Genomic DNA, 14,085 nt, shown 5'->3' on the forward strand with positions numbered 1-14,085 from the left:
AAGAGGACACAGTCTCAAGCTGCACCAGCAGAAGTTTAGGCTCAAGGTGAGGAGGAAGTTCTTCACAAAAGAGTTATTTGCCATTGGAATGGACTGCCCAGGGAGGTGGTGGAGTCACCATCCCCAAAAAGGACTGGATGTGGCACTTGAAGCCACGTTTAGTTAGTCTTGAGGTGTTGGGTGATAGGTTAGGCTCAATGATCTCTGAGGTCTTTTCCAACGTTGTTGATTCTGTGAAATATTCAGTGGAAACTTTTCACTGGTCAATATATTTAAAACAGATTTTTTTGTCAAGTAACCATAGACATAAATAGGTTTTGTTAAATAATCAGAAATACAGCCTAAAGAATGTGCTATATTTTGAAGTAGATGACCACCGATAAAGCTCTTGAAGTACAACAGCTGATAAACTTCTTCCCATCAAGCAGGGCACTGATAACATGTTCTTTTTCTATCTAGTCAATTCACTTCTTTTCTCCATTCTTTGGCACTTTTTCATTATTTTCAATGTTTATTCTTTTCCAACAGAATGTGCACCAGTGACTTCATACACTCAACACCAAAACATAATGTGTGATAGACTCAGGCAGTGAGAAGCATACCAAACACCATTAGCTCTTCAGAATAAGAAAAAAATGATCAAGGTACTTACTATTTGTGACCTTCCATGTTTCTTGTTTCCTTCAGACTCTTAAATAAAATAAGAAATTATCAGTTAATACAAACATCTTTAATCCCTAATTTTCAAGTTAGAGACTAGAAAACCCCTCCCTTTTTGCACAGAAAATTACCACACTGTAGCATCTTGTTTACTATGTTCTGACAGAACCAAATACTTTCTTCGTGTAACACGTCTCCCTTAAATCTGACAAACACACTTCAGTGGTGACACTGTTGTTGCCATTTACTATGTCATAGAATCACAGAATTGTTGAGGTTTTGAGATCAAACCCAACTGCTCACCTAGAGCTCACAATCCCACCAGTACTGCTAAGCCACTACCACTAAACCACATCCTGCAGCACATCCATGTGTCTTTTAAACGCCTTCAGGGATGGTGGCTCCATCACCTCCCTGCACAGCCTACTCCAATGCCTGACAACCCTTTCTGAGCAGAATTTTTTTCCTAATATCTAACCTGAACCTCCCCTGCCAGAACTTGAGGCCATTTCCTCTTGTCATTTGTTGCATGCAAGAAGAGACTGAACCCTACCTCACCACAACCTCCTTTCAGGGAGCTGTAGAGTGTGATGAGGTCTCCCCTCACCTTCCTCCTCTCCAGACTAAACAGCCCCAGTTCACTCAGCCATTCCTCATAAGATTTGTGTTCAAGGCCCTTCACCAGCTTAGTTGCTCTTCTTTGGATACACTCCAGCACCTCAATGTCCTAATACGTCAGCAGCTTCTCCAGGCAAAACCAAATTTACCTGGCACAAATTCAGTTACTTTTGTCCATGCCAAGCACCTTCCTCTGTCAAGCATTTCTTGCCACAGTTTAGACAGAGCAAAGTTCAGCTACTTTTCCCACCCATATGCCACTTTTCTTTTTTTTTAAACATCAGCTACATCTTGTTTTGAGCCACAGATGCAACATGTAACCACCAAGTGATTTTTCCATGAGACACCACAATGCCCGGGGACAGAATATGTTTTGCAAGCATTTAGACTTTAGATTTTGTAAGTTAGTATCTCCAGCTTGGATACTCAAGTCTCTCACTATACTTTGAGATGCCCAGATGGCACACACGCCACTTCCCACCTTATAAACAAGGAACTTCTCCTCTGCTGCCTTTGGAGAGGACTTTGTTGTCCAGCACACAGGCAGCATGTGAACAGAAGCACTAGAGATGCAACCAAAAAGAAGCTGGTCAGATGGTGCTGCTGGGAAATGGCCTTGGGTAAGACCAGGCACAGGTGGACACACCAAGGGGCTGCACTAAGATGTGAAGCTGATTGACTGAGTAATGGAAAAAGCAGCTAGGGAGGTAATGGTGCTGAAACTGAACTTTGGCACTGATCTGGGTGAAGGAGAAAAGGGGCTGCACTGGGGACATGAGACATTGGAAACATATCCAGCACAGTGCTGCTTACAGACAGCATAGTTATTACCACTGGAGCGGCAAAAGAACTGGAACACATTGCAGGAGCCTGAACAAGGGAATACAAACAGCCTGAGTGCCTCCTGCAGCTGTGAAGCAAATACACTTCCATTTGGATATGAATGGACACAAATCCCAGATTTCTGATTCCAGTTTCTGTGCTGTCAGTACCTGTAAAACTTCCTGGCAAAGCTCCTGTGAAACATCCTGGTAAATGCTGCAACATTCTATCAAAGCAGGAAATCTTCCCAAACTGGCATTTTTGTGAAGTGCTCATAAACTCTGCAGGAGAGGCCATGAGTAAAATCACAGCTCTGTCTTAGAGTTTAAAGGTAAAAGCCAACAGCTAAACAATAGTCAAAGAAGAACAATCAAGCTTCTGAAGTTTGGTTGTGTTACAGCACCAGAATGGACAGCATCAGTCATGGCTTTGCTGTACTTTCTAGAGCCACAAGCCACAGGCAACATTAACTTCAGTTTTCTAACAACTTTATGCTTGGCTTCAGCAGTTTAATACTTGTCCTCCTTAAGTCAACCATGGGTGTGTGCAAGTGAGATAAGAACCTAGGATTTAGCTTGTATACACATCCATGACTCAGTCATCCTACAGCATACTGGGTTTGACAGCAAGCAAAGACCAGTCTTTCTAGATGGAATAATGCGTGTGTTACGTGGAACAAAATGGTAACAACCAAGCCAGGGAACAAGTGTAAGGCACTGTACACACTGTACACTCCACTCTTCAGGAAGAGCTCAGGACAACTGTGTGATCATTGAGGTTCACTTCCGTGATCCACACGGAATCACAGAGTTATTTAGGTTGGAAAAGCTCTTTAAGATTGTCAAGTACAACCATTAGCCCGGAACAGCCAAGTCTGCCTGCCATTGGTTTAATACGAGTGCTACCTTTGGTTTAATACAGAAGACTTCACACAAGAGTGGTGTAAATGAACAGCAGAATAACACCGCACTATGCCCACACACAAACACACACAAAAGTACAGTACATTTTCTTTCTAAGAGCTATCGACAATACTGTGTCCAGTTCTGGGCCCCTCAGTTTAGGAAGGATGTTGACTTGCTGGAACGAGTCCAGAGAAGAGCAACAAAGTTGGTGAGGGGTTTGGAACACAAGCCCTATGAGGAAAGACTGAGGGAGCTGGGGTTGCTCAGCCTGGAGAAGAGGAGACTCAGGGGTGACCTTATCACTCTCTACAACTACCTGAAGGGAAGTTGTAGACAGGCGGATGTTGGTCTCTTCTCCCAGGCAGCCAGTACCAGAACAAGAGGACACAGTCTCAGGCTGCACCAGGGGAGGTTCAGGTTGGATGTTAGGAAGACGTTCTGTACAGGGAGAGTGATTGCCCATTGGAATGGGCTGCCCAAGGAGGTGGTGGAGTCACTGTCATTGGAGGTGTTCAGGAGGAGACTTGATGGGGTGCTTGGTGCCATGGGTTAGCTGTTTGGGTGGGTTGGATTGATTGATGGGTTGGACGCGATGATCTTGAAGGTCTCTTCCAACCTGGTTTGGTTTATTCTAAATAAAGTTTATTCTAAATATTTTTGGCTTTTTCTCTTCTTCCTTATTTTCATTCACAGCTGATTTTTAAAAAGCATTGACAGAGTTCATTCACCAGATATTGCTGCACATAACACATAAACTGTCCTCGCAGCCATTTAACAGCGCCATCATTTAATTACATTCTTTTATAATCTCTAACTTCATGTGTTGCTACTGTCTGCTACAAGTCCAAGAGCCAAAGATAGTTAAGATACTTGTTCAACTGTAACAGAAGACATTATTAAAAGCATCTGGGATAGCTGAAAGCAGCAAGATTCTTTTAGAGAAATCCCAAAGTCATAAATCTATCCACTTAAAGTGAGAGATGTTAATAAAAGAGGACTGGAAACAGCCCAGGGAAGTATCCAGGAACTAAAAGGACTTCATAACCATTTAACAAAGAATCCCTACACTTGTGAAAGGCTGGCCCTGAGGCTGAAGAAGGAGTCCAAGGGATAAGCACATCACCTTTGACTACTTTAAGTTTTGAACTCTATTATGCTTTCAAAGAACAAGGCATAAACGGCCTGAACATGTAACAAGAGTCTTGCTCTTTGCAGCTACAGTGAAAGCGTGTGACACTAACTAGAGTCCACCAATACCTTCCCAAAAAACTGCAGTCAAACTTTTAAAGTTACCTACTTTATCATACAGGTTTATACATAAAAAGAAGCTTAATTTGCCACAAGGAGTGAGAACCATAGAACAACTGCTAAGCTTGGAAGACACCTCTGACATCATGAAGTCCAACTGCTCACCTAGAGCTTACAATCCCACCCCCACTGCTAAGCTACTACCATTAAACCACGTCCCTAAGCACCACATCTGCACATCCTTTAAATGATTACAGGGATGGTGACTTCACCACTTCCTTGGGCAGCCTGTTCCAGTGCCTGACAATCCCTTCTGTAAAGAAATGTTTTCTGTCTCCAACCTGCCACAACTTGAGGCTGTTTCCTCTTGTCCTGTCACTTGCCTCACGTGAGAAGAGACCAACTCCTACCTCACTCCAAGCCCATCTGAGGTAGTTGTAGAGGGTGATGAGGTCTCCCCTCAGCCTTGTCTTCTGAAGACTAAACAACCCCACTTCCCTCAGCCATTTCTCATAAGACTTGTGTTTGAGGCCCTTCACCAGCTCTTCTAAGGGACTTGTTTTCCTTTTTACTTCCCAGTGTATTAAGACTGAAAAAAAAAAAAGGTTTCAATTAAAAAAAGCATTCAGCACCCCAGAAATCCTTTGTATGGGAAAGTTTCCATTATCTTTGGTGATAAAGAGTTAGGCAGCATTTGTGATCTCCATGACAGCTAGCCTTTATCTCGGCAAACAAAAGGTAGGGACACTCTAGATGTAAGGGGGGAAGGGAAGCAAACACAGGCTCTCTCTAGCTAGGGAAAGCTACAGCACAAATGCACGTTAATTGCTGCACACTGCTGGATCTGAGGTTTCCTGAAGTCCACACTCAGCCCCAGTAATTTCGCAAGTGATTCCTTGAGACAGACAGATGCTACCTTGGTTTCAGCATTTATCCTGAGCTGGCCCTTTCACAACAAGTGACCACAGTGCTGAAACATCCCTCTCCATACAGAACTGACTGGGTTCACAAGCCAGCAGGTCCTAGCAGACCCTCCGAGGAACCACCAAAGCTCTGTGCTTGCAACCTGAGAGCACGGAGAACCTGAGAGAGTCGATCTACCTGGACACTGAAATACAGCTGAACTGTTTCTAGGCTCAGCCTGGCTTCAGGAGCCGTACAGCTGCATTCACACAGTGCTCTGCCACAGCTAACAAAACACGCTGGAATCAAGATGGCCCTGCCAACAGCCAACTATGGCACCTCTGCATCTATGGCAGAGTTTACCTGAGTTGTAGGCTACCTACCTACAAATTATTTCCATAAAAAGCCAAAACACCTGGAATGCACAAAGAACTCCACACTATTTCTAGTATACTGCATCACACTATCTTCTTACTGAGGTATTTTAGTAGGCATGAAGCCAAAATGAAACTTGATGGAGCACCTCTCAGGGGAGACTTCCTTACTCTCTACAACTGCCTGAAAGGAGGTTGAAGTGAGGTGGATGGATTGGTCTGCTGTCCCAGGTAGAAAGAGAGAGGATGAGAGGGAACAGTTTCAAGTTGCGCCAGGGGAGGTTTAGGTAGGACATTAGGAAAAAATTCTTCACAGAAAGGGTTGTCAGGCACTGGAATGGGCTACCCAGAGAAGTGGTTGAATCATCATTCCTGGAGGTGTTTAAAGAACATGGAGGCGTGATGCTAAGGGACCTGGTTTAGCAGCAGACTTGGTAGTGTTAGGTTAATGGTTGGACTTCATGATCTTAAAGATCTTTTCCAGCCTAAAAAATTATATGAGTCTATGAATGGCATTTCTATTCCTATGGAAAATCTGATTCTCTGTATTGTCCAAGACCATTTGAATACACCATCTACATTTTTCTATGCAAAGATCAAAATGCTTTTGTTTTGGGCAGTATACACTCCATCATACCCTCGGTTCACCTTTGAGCTTTTGCTCTATACGACATTTGTACATGCTTTCTCCTCTTTTTCAGCTTTATTATGTTGCATTTTGTTACAGCATTAAGTTGTCTGGTTTCTCAAGAGCTACAAAATTTTATACAAGTAGTATCTGAAGATTATTCATAAGAAAAAGAAGTATGAATGCCTTCTTTCCAACACCTACATTGAAAATAAAGAGTCCTGTCTATCAGTGTAACTCAGGTTTCCTTTCCAGTGAGCCTAAATGTAAGAAGTGTCATGTGGCAAGGTGAAGTTCAGATCTTCATGCTCTCCTAGGCTATGAGAAATTCTAATTTAGAAAAAATAAAATCTTTCCTCCTAATTCAAATCTCTCCTTGGCTGAACATTGGTCACACAGCTCTTAATGTGCTCTTAGTTTAGTTATAGAAGAAAGCAGTAAGATGGCAAATAGGGGTATTCTCAGCTGCAAAGACCGGTCAACAAACTGTTGGTCTAATCACAGCTTCTCAGAAGTAACAGACGAGCTGAAATCCTTGCAAAACCACTATAATGCTGATCTACAGATCAAATTTAACACCCAAAGATGACCTAGCATAGTTAAGTAGGCAGGCAGTAGACTGAGCAACACATTCTTTTGAGGTGCATCCAGAAACAACAAAAGGGAACTGAATGGGAGGCAGAATCAGGATTCAGCAACCCATATGTGAAAGTAATGGGTTCATCAAAAGAGACACAGAGGAGTCTGCACTTAATGGACAGCACTGTCCTCTCAGTTTATTGTCCTTTCAAAGCAGCTGTTATGTTCTGTGGTTCTTCAAATTCAGAGTCCATTCATCCTAAAAATCCTGGCAGATTCATGCACTGTAGTTTTACTAAAATTAATACTCTTTTAAGCAACATACAATACCATAACAGCACAGTGGTGCTCGGTAACAAGAAGAAGAATATTAAACAATTATACCTGTAAAAGTTCAGAATGACTGTTCCATTTATGCAAAACACTCTGAAGGGAATTACATGTGCTTAGGTAAAGGGAATCAATGCCATCTGTGCCTCCAGCATCTCTTGGCAGATGACTATCTCCTCCATACTGCTCACTGGAAGCTGCGATCAAACTGATTGAAGTACATGAGCCTCCACAGCAAGAGGCAGTCTCATTGCAAGATGAAGATTAGAAAGGGCACAATTATATCTTCTCTTGCATGTCTACAAGCACACAGACCAGGAGCTTCAAATCATGTTTTACTTGCCTTTCCTAAGCACAAGGGAATAAAGCAGCCTATTATCTGAATTATTCATATGGTCAGTGCAGGAAAAGAGTGAAAAGTGAAGTTTTTGCCTATATAAGCATGCAGCATCAAGATTATACAGATCTACAAGTATTCCTATTCTTAACCACATGAGTAGCTGCCACTGTAATTCAGCTAAAATGAATCTAGAGTTTAAACAATATCAATATGACAGAGGACAAGACTTAGTTTTTCCTCTAAAGCTCTTAAGATTCATCACTAATGTTCTAATCCTGCAGAATCATCCATGCTTAGCTTTAAATCCAGGCATATTTTCATTCTGTTAGACTACTCCCTGATGCACTTGTTTATTAATTCAAAAGTTTGCAGAATTGGTCAGCAAACACTGCATTAGCAGTTCCTTCCATTTGCTACAACTTTTTGCCCATTTCTGTGTCTCTGACAGATCCACAGCATTGCTACTTCTCCTGAGAAGCATCTATTTTACCACATTATCCACAGCTATCTCAAGATATCCACAGCTTCTCAAGAGAAGAAATACTGCAATCTTATAAGGGGCTGCCATCTAGAAAGAAGTTTCATATGTTCTTCAAAAAAATATCTGTCACGGAGAGGGACTCCTGCTATATTCATACACCTGGGAGATGCTGAGGGGAAAAGAAAATTCATGCTCTTTGACCCCAATTATCTAACTGGGGTGTCTAAATTATCACATAAGCGTCTCAATACTAGGTCCCTGTACAGATAGTGAATAGACCCTTCAAAAAGCAACTCTTGAGTACCTGAACCAGAGCCTCCCCACTGTCCTCTGGGCATGCAGAAATGATGGTTTCTGCATGAAGCACCTGAATCATACAGCCAAATAATGCAGTAAGAACACTGCTCCACCCCTCTTAGAATTGGGATTTCATGGTGGTCTGTCACATTACTGGGAGAAAAAAAGATTCAGCAGCATGCAGAATAACACACTGTGCTTGGGACACAGCCACAGCCCTCAAGCCCACTGGAACCAAATTTTTCTTTCACTGCAAGCACCTCTGGAACTAACATATTGATACACAACTTCTTCCATTTCTTTCTCCTCCCTGTGGAGGTTTATGAGACACTGCAGTAAAAAGTTCAGTTATTCCATTCTATTTATTAGTCTTAATCTCTCAAAGGATAAAAATGAAAATAAATAATAAAAATAAAACCCAAACAAAGCCAAACACATAACAAAATTCAACATGCAGAAGAAAAACTCCAACCATGTATTCAAAGCCATAAAAGTATCAGATAAATCTGAGTCTGGAGGAGGCAGCTTGAGCCAACATAACACACACCTTTCCCCCTCTTTGTATTTTTTTTCAAGCTAGTAAATTGTGTGGAGAACAAACCACAGTAATACAAGCAGGTATATTAAATGACTAAGATGGCATGAATAAGGACTCACACCATTAGAAACCATACACAAGGTCTGAAGAAATCTGGATGTTTGGGATCTTCTTTCTGTCATGTTGTAGCACTACCCTGGCACTTGTCTGCAAACAGTACATGCAACAAAATGAGCAGCAGTACTACTGACATTAAGTACATATCGACCTGTGTTTCACTGAGTTTTATGCCGACTCTTACACTCTATGAAGGACAGATGACCAAAAACTACAGCACAGAGTACTGTTAAGAATTACTTGATTCCAAAAATAATTATTATGCTTCTAATGTTTCAGAATACATAATTAACATAGCAAATTATTGTGCTTCATTTCCTGATGTAGTCCAAACAGAGGATGATGTCCAGGGTCCTGTTTCTTATGCTATCATTTAGTATTTTACTTTTATATTCCTGACTCTGATACACACAAGACTAACAGAAAACAGTGGCAGATAAACAAAGCAAATTTGCACATTGCAAATTCATTGCTCACACCTAGAACTTAAGAGTATTGATCCATCTGGTCTGCAATGCCTTTCAGTATTCAAGCAGCTAAAGTTTTAACCAACCTGAAAACACTGGAAATTTGGCATTATGACACCTTGATTTTTAAAACCTGGTTTTGCTCCCATGAAGTTCAAGGACCAAGTCAACTGTTAATATTCCTCTCTAAAAAACCACTTTTCTGTCTCTTTGGTCCTATATGCCTGTTATATGCGCTGTCAGAGTGGGGTCTTGTCAGCCTGGAGAAGAGAAGGCTCCAGGGAGACCTTAGAGCATCCTTCCAGTACTTGAAAGGGGCTTACAAGAAACTCAGGAATGGACTTACTACAAGGGCTGGTAGTGATGAGAGGGAATGGATTGATGTTTGAGGAGGGGAGATTTGAGATTAGGAAGAAATTTTTTACAGTGAGGGTGGTGAAACACTGGAACAGGTCATCCAGGGAGGTCACGGATGCCTCCTTTCTGGAGGTGTTCAAGATCAGGTAGGATGAGGGCTTGAGTAACCTGGTCTAGTGGACCCATGACAAGGGGTTTGGAACTAGATGATCTTTAAGGTCCCTTCCAACCTAAACCATTCTGTGAATCTATGAATTTGGGAATCTGCATTTTTTCCAAAAACTATCATGTCAAACTTAAAAGCATTAAGTGACCTCCTTTCAAGAGTGTAACACACATTGAAATTACACTTGAAGCTGTTTGCTTTGTTTTGTTTTCTTTTGAGCAAAATAGCCAACTCCTAAAAACAATGGTTTAGCTGAAAAACACTGATAAGAATGGCACATGTAGTCAAGACCTAGTACATCCAGCCTCAGAACAAAAATATGTCAATAAATGCTGGCAGACTCACAGTTGGAAGACTGAGGGGCAAACAATCACCCTCTGAGATAATTTGCCTGCAGAACTTCAGAATTTCCATAAAGACACAGATATTTAATTACACATACAACTAAATTTCCATGTCTTTTCTAGATTATACTGATTTTTCAGGTGCTTACTGTGAAATAGTATCTGAACAGCACATAGTATCAACTTGCCCTCAGGTAATACCTTTTACTCAACTGCTAGTGTTCCACTTGTATTTCTGAAGAACACTTCCTTGGGAAAGAACCTGAGTACCATAAGCACTGTGTGTGTTTTATGGAAGAATAATTTGACTATATGACACTAAGAGGCAGGTCTAACCTCACTCTGCAAACACAGGAAGCTGGGGATATAGGCAATCCGGCATTTAATCTCATTTGAAATGCTTCATTTGTCTGAAGCAACTATCAAATTGTTTTGTAACACACATTTGTGCTCTTAGTTTAAAATGCAGTATTTTTAAACTTACTAGCTGAAATCTATTAAAGAAAATGCCATATGGAACACCTACAGTGCACAAATTAGAAAAGATGACATGAAGATGGTTTTGGGGGCAAGTTCTACCTATAATTGGTCTAAAAACTTAATCTTAGGAAACCTTCTCTTTGCAGAACCTATGAGAAAAGCAATGGATGTACCAAAACCCCCATAAAAGTCTTTTCACATGTATACTACACTAAATATGCACAAATATGGGTTTAAAAGATCAAACTAATGGCTCTTTTAGCTACCCTACTTGCTAACAATGAACACTCAAATTTCTGCCTCCCTCCCCACTTTTCACCCATGCAGAAGCCAGGAAGGAATGCTATTAGACCCGAGGGAAAACAATGCGTTTGGAGGGAACAGGGGATAATAATTTTCTCTAGATCCCCTCAGGAGATCATTTTATATCCATGGATAAGAGATTTGATTAACAGAACAGTTTTAGCATGCACAACAACAATGCCAGGGTGATCTTTCACGGCCCTTTGAGTAAACACCAGGATCCAAACAGGCTGTATACTCTTGACAGATGTATAGTCCACTCAGCTTTTACATTGCTGTCCTCAGATACTGACACATCAGCAGAATGTTCCCAGAGTAGCAGTGATCCCTATGAAGCTACATGCAAGAAAGACCTGAGTACTGTTTCAGTGACTCAGAACAGACAGTTCCCAAGGTTGACGTAAATGATTGCATAATAGGGTCAAAATGCCCCTCGGTTTGCCATGGCTAACAATAGCCACGGGAAAAACTACCCTGAGACTATTGTTACTAGCAATAACTAAAAGGTCAAATGCTTCTCCTGTTCTTGATTGCTTGGTTCTTTGTTTAACACTCTTCACTCTCCAGGCTTTTGTATTTTTAATGCTTTGCATCACGTGGCAGTTTTTGTCCTTAGAGTAATTTTATGTTTGAGAAGTGGTAAAACATCTTGAATCAACTACTTCAGAGCAACACTGTTGAAGGAGATTCTGAAAAGTATTAAAGAGTCTTTGAAGACGTTTCTTGATGTCTAGTTTAGCTGAGATATCAGCACAATTTTTTTCCTGCCAACTTGTACCAAGAGTTTTCAATACTATTTGAAAGTGCTGTTATTATTCATTTATTCCAGGAAATCTTACTTAGGAATTTGTCAGAACAACTTAGCAGCCCTAACAGAGAAGAAGAGGCAAGATGGGTGGGTTTAAAACTCTTCTGAGAGTAAAAAACAATCCAATCCTCTAGCAGGGGTCAGCAGGAATTTTACTTTGCACTATGCAATTCCCTCCACATCTCAATAACAATCATGTGAAAGAAAAATGTTAAAGAAGCCTTCCCCCTTCCACACAGTCATAACTGACCTTCTTGAACCTGCAAATCTCCAGTAATGTGTGTGCTTGAATCTCCCACAAACATCACCACTGCCTTTCTCAGTTAAGGTGGTGAATTCCTCTTACTGGCATCTAACTCTTGAGTCCACTGAACATTTCTGGGAATGACAATGTTTCACTCATGAATTACTGACAATAAAGAATCTTTGGAGGACCAAGGTTTGGCAGCATTTACCTGCCACATCACGTTCCTGTAGAGATGCCATGGGAAAAACCTGACTGGTTACACCAGTTATGGCAGCGTAGCAGACAAAAGATCTATGTGGCTTTATACTAAATTCCTTCTTCAGTGGTATTAACAAAAATCTCCAATGATTAAGTTGTTCGGTTTAAGCCAACAGGCTACTCTATTCCAACAGCAATATAAAAGAAAGATTAACAAACTGCTAATGTCTCCGTGAGATGTTACAGAAACATAGAGTCAATAAGGTTGGAAGAGACCTCAAAGATCATCAAGTCCAACCTGTCACCCAAGACCTCATGACTACTAAACCATGGCACGAAGTGCCACGTCCAGTCCCCTCTTGAACACCTCCAGGAATGGTGATTCCACCACCTCCCTGGGCAGTCCATTACAACCACTAACAACTCACTCTGTGAAGAACTTTCTCCTCGCTTCGAGCCTAAACTTCCCCTGGCACAGCTTGAGACTGTGTCCTCTTGCTCTGGTGCTGGTTGCCTGGGAGAAGAGACCAACCCCCTCCTGGCTACAACCACCCTTCAGGTAGTTGTAGACAGCAATAAGGTCTGCCCTGAGCCTCCTCTTCTCCAGGCTAAACAATCGCAGCTCCCTTAGCCTCTCCTCATAGGGCTTCATGCTAAGTACTACCAAGAACTACAACTTCTGGACCAGTGCTGACAAGTGGTACTTCCACTTGCTCCTTGGGAACCCTTTGACAGACAAAGTGGAAAAAAAGTGGATTACCAGAAAAGTTACCATAACCAAATGCAGCCTGCACTGTGGCCTCAAAAATCTAGCCCACTGTTTTCTCTACCAGTACTTTGGAAAAGTGATCCAACACAGGTTTTTGTTGTTGTTGTGGGGTGTTTTTGTTTGTTTGTTTGTTTTTCCTTCTTACAACAGCTGCCTTGCCTGACCAAAACGTGAGAACAGTTTATTTCCAAGCAGCTTGCTGTAGAACACCAGCCACAGCTGCTTTTTGAGACCATCTAGGAACTGAAAAATAATTATAGAATGAAACGTGGGGGATTTGAGGAGTCCTCAATGAACAGGTGTTTCCTGGAAACAGTCAAAAGCTATTTAAAGCAAGGCTTGCAGGCAGGTATAATATTACTTGCTTTAAAGCAAAGCTTGCAGGCAGGTATAAAATATTACAATCAAGCAAACACGAAGAACAACTCCAATGCCATACTTCCAAAATATCTATACAATGTAACTTGAGGGTAGGGGATTAAAGGACATAGCCCTGAGATTACTCAATTCAGTTTCATATTTACACATTTGAACTAAGAACCTGAATTTCCATTCTGAGAGGGTCCATGCAGGACCTTGAGGCTATCAGCACCATGTATAGCAGCACAGAATAGGAGGCTTGCTTACATTTGGTGATGAACATACACACAACGATACTGATGGAAAACAGAGCACATTGCCCTTCACCCTTTCCCTTCACTAAAACTGACCTGGTGTTTCAATTAATTTTCAAACAATTTTCTATTTTCCTCCTTCTTTTAGACGACCAGAGCACATTCGAAACATTCATGTGTCAGGTGGATGGATGCAGAAAAAAATCTGATTATCAAGATCAATCTTTCACCAGAAAACCCCCCAAGCTTTAAATCGAATTTCACCAGCTGTCATCGCCTGGGCGCCTGGCTAGCTAGCGCAGGAGGCCCTGCCGCGACCCTCAACCCCGCCAGCCCTCAGGTACAAACGCTGCCGGACAGCCCGCGCCTCAGCCCGGAGCCTGGCAGCCGAGGCGGAAGCCGCTGAGGAGAAGCGGCCGTTTCCCTGCCCTACCTCCCCGCTTCCAGCGGGCACAGAGCCAGAGAGGATGTACGGGAGGAAGCGAGGCAGAA

General features: G+C 41.9%; 1 protein-coding gene across 2 annotated transcripts in view; it reads right to left on the reverse strand.

The window, feature by feature from the left end:
- Positions 1-14,085, reverse strand: part of ICA1 (islet cell autoantigen 1) — an 81,098-nt gene that overhangs the window by 66,591 nt on the left and 422 nt on the right. For both annotated transcript variants that reach the window (XM_068157095.1, XM_068157094.1), the window contains exon 2: positions 653-690. In XM_068157095.1, the coding sequence (XP_068013196.1) occupies positions 653-669 (17 nt within the window). In that variant the 5' untranslated portion in view covers positions 670-690. The remainder of the gene's footprint in view (positions 1-652; positions 691-14,085) is intronic.

This window comes from Melanerpes formicivorus, unplaced genomic scaffold, assembly GCF_026170545.1.
Source record: "Melanerpes formicivorus ecotype bairdi unplaced genomic scaffold, bMelFor1.0.p_v2 SCAF_35, whole genome shotgun sequence".
Classification (NCBI taxonomy): Eukaryota; Metazoa; Chordata; class Aves; order Piciformes; family Picidae; genus Melanerpes; species Melanerpes formicivorus.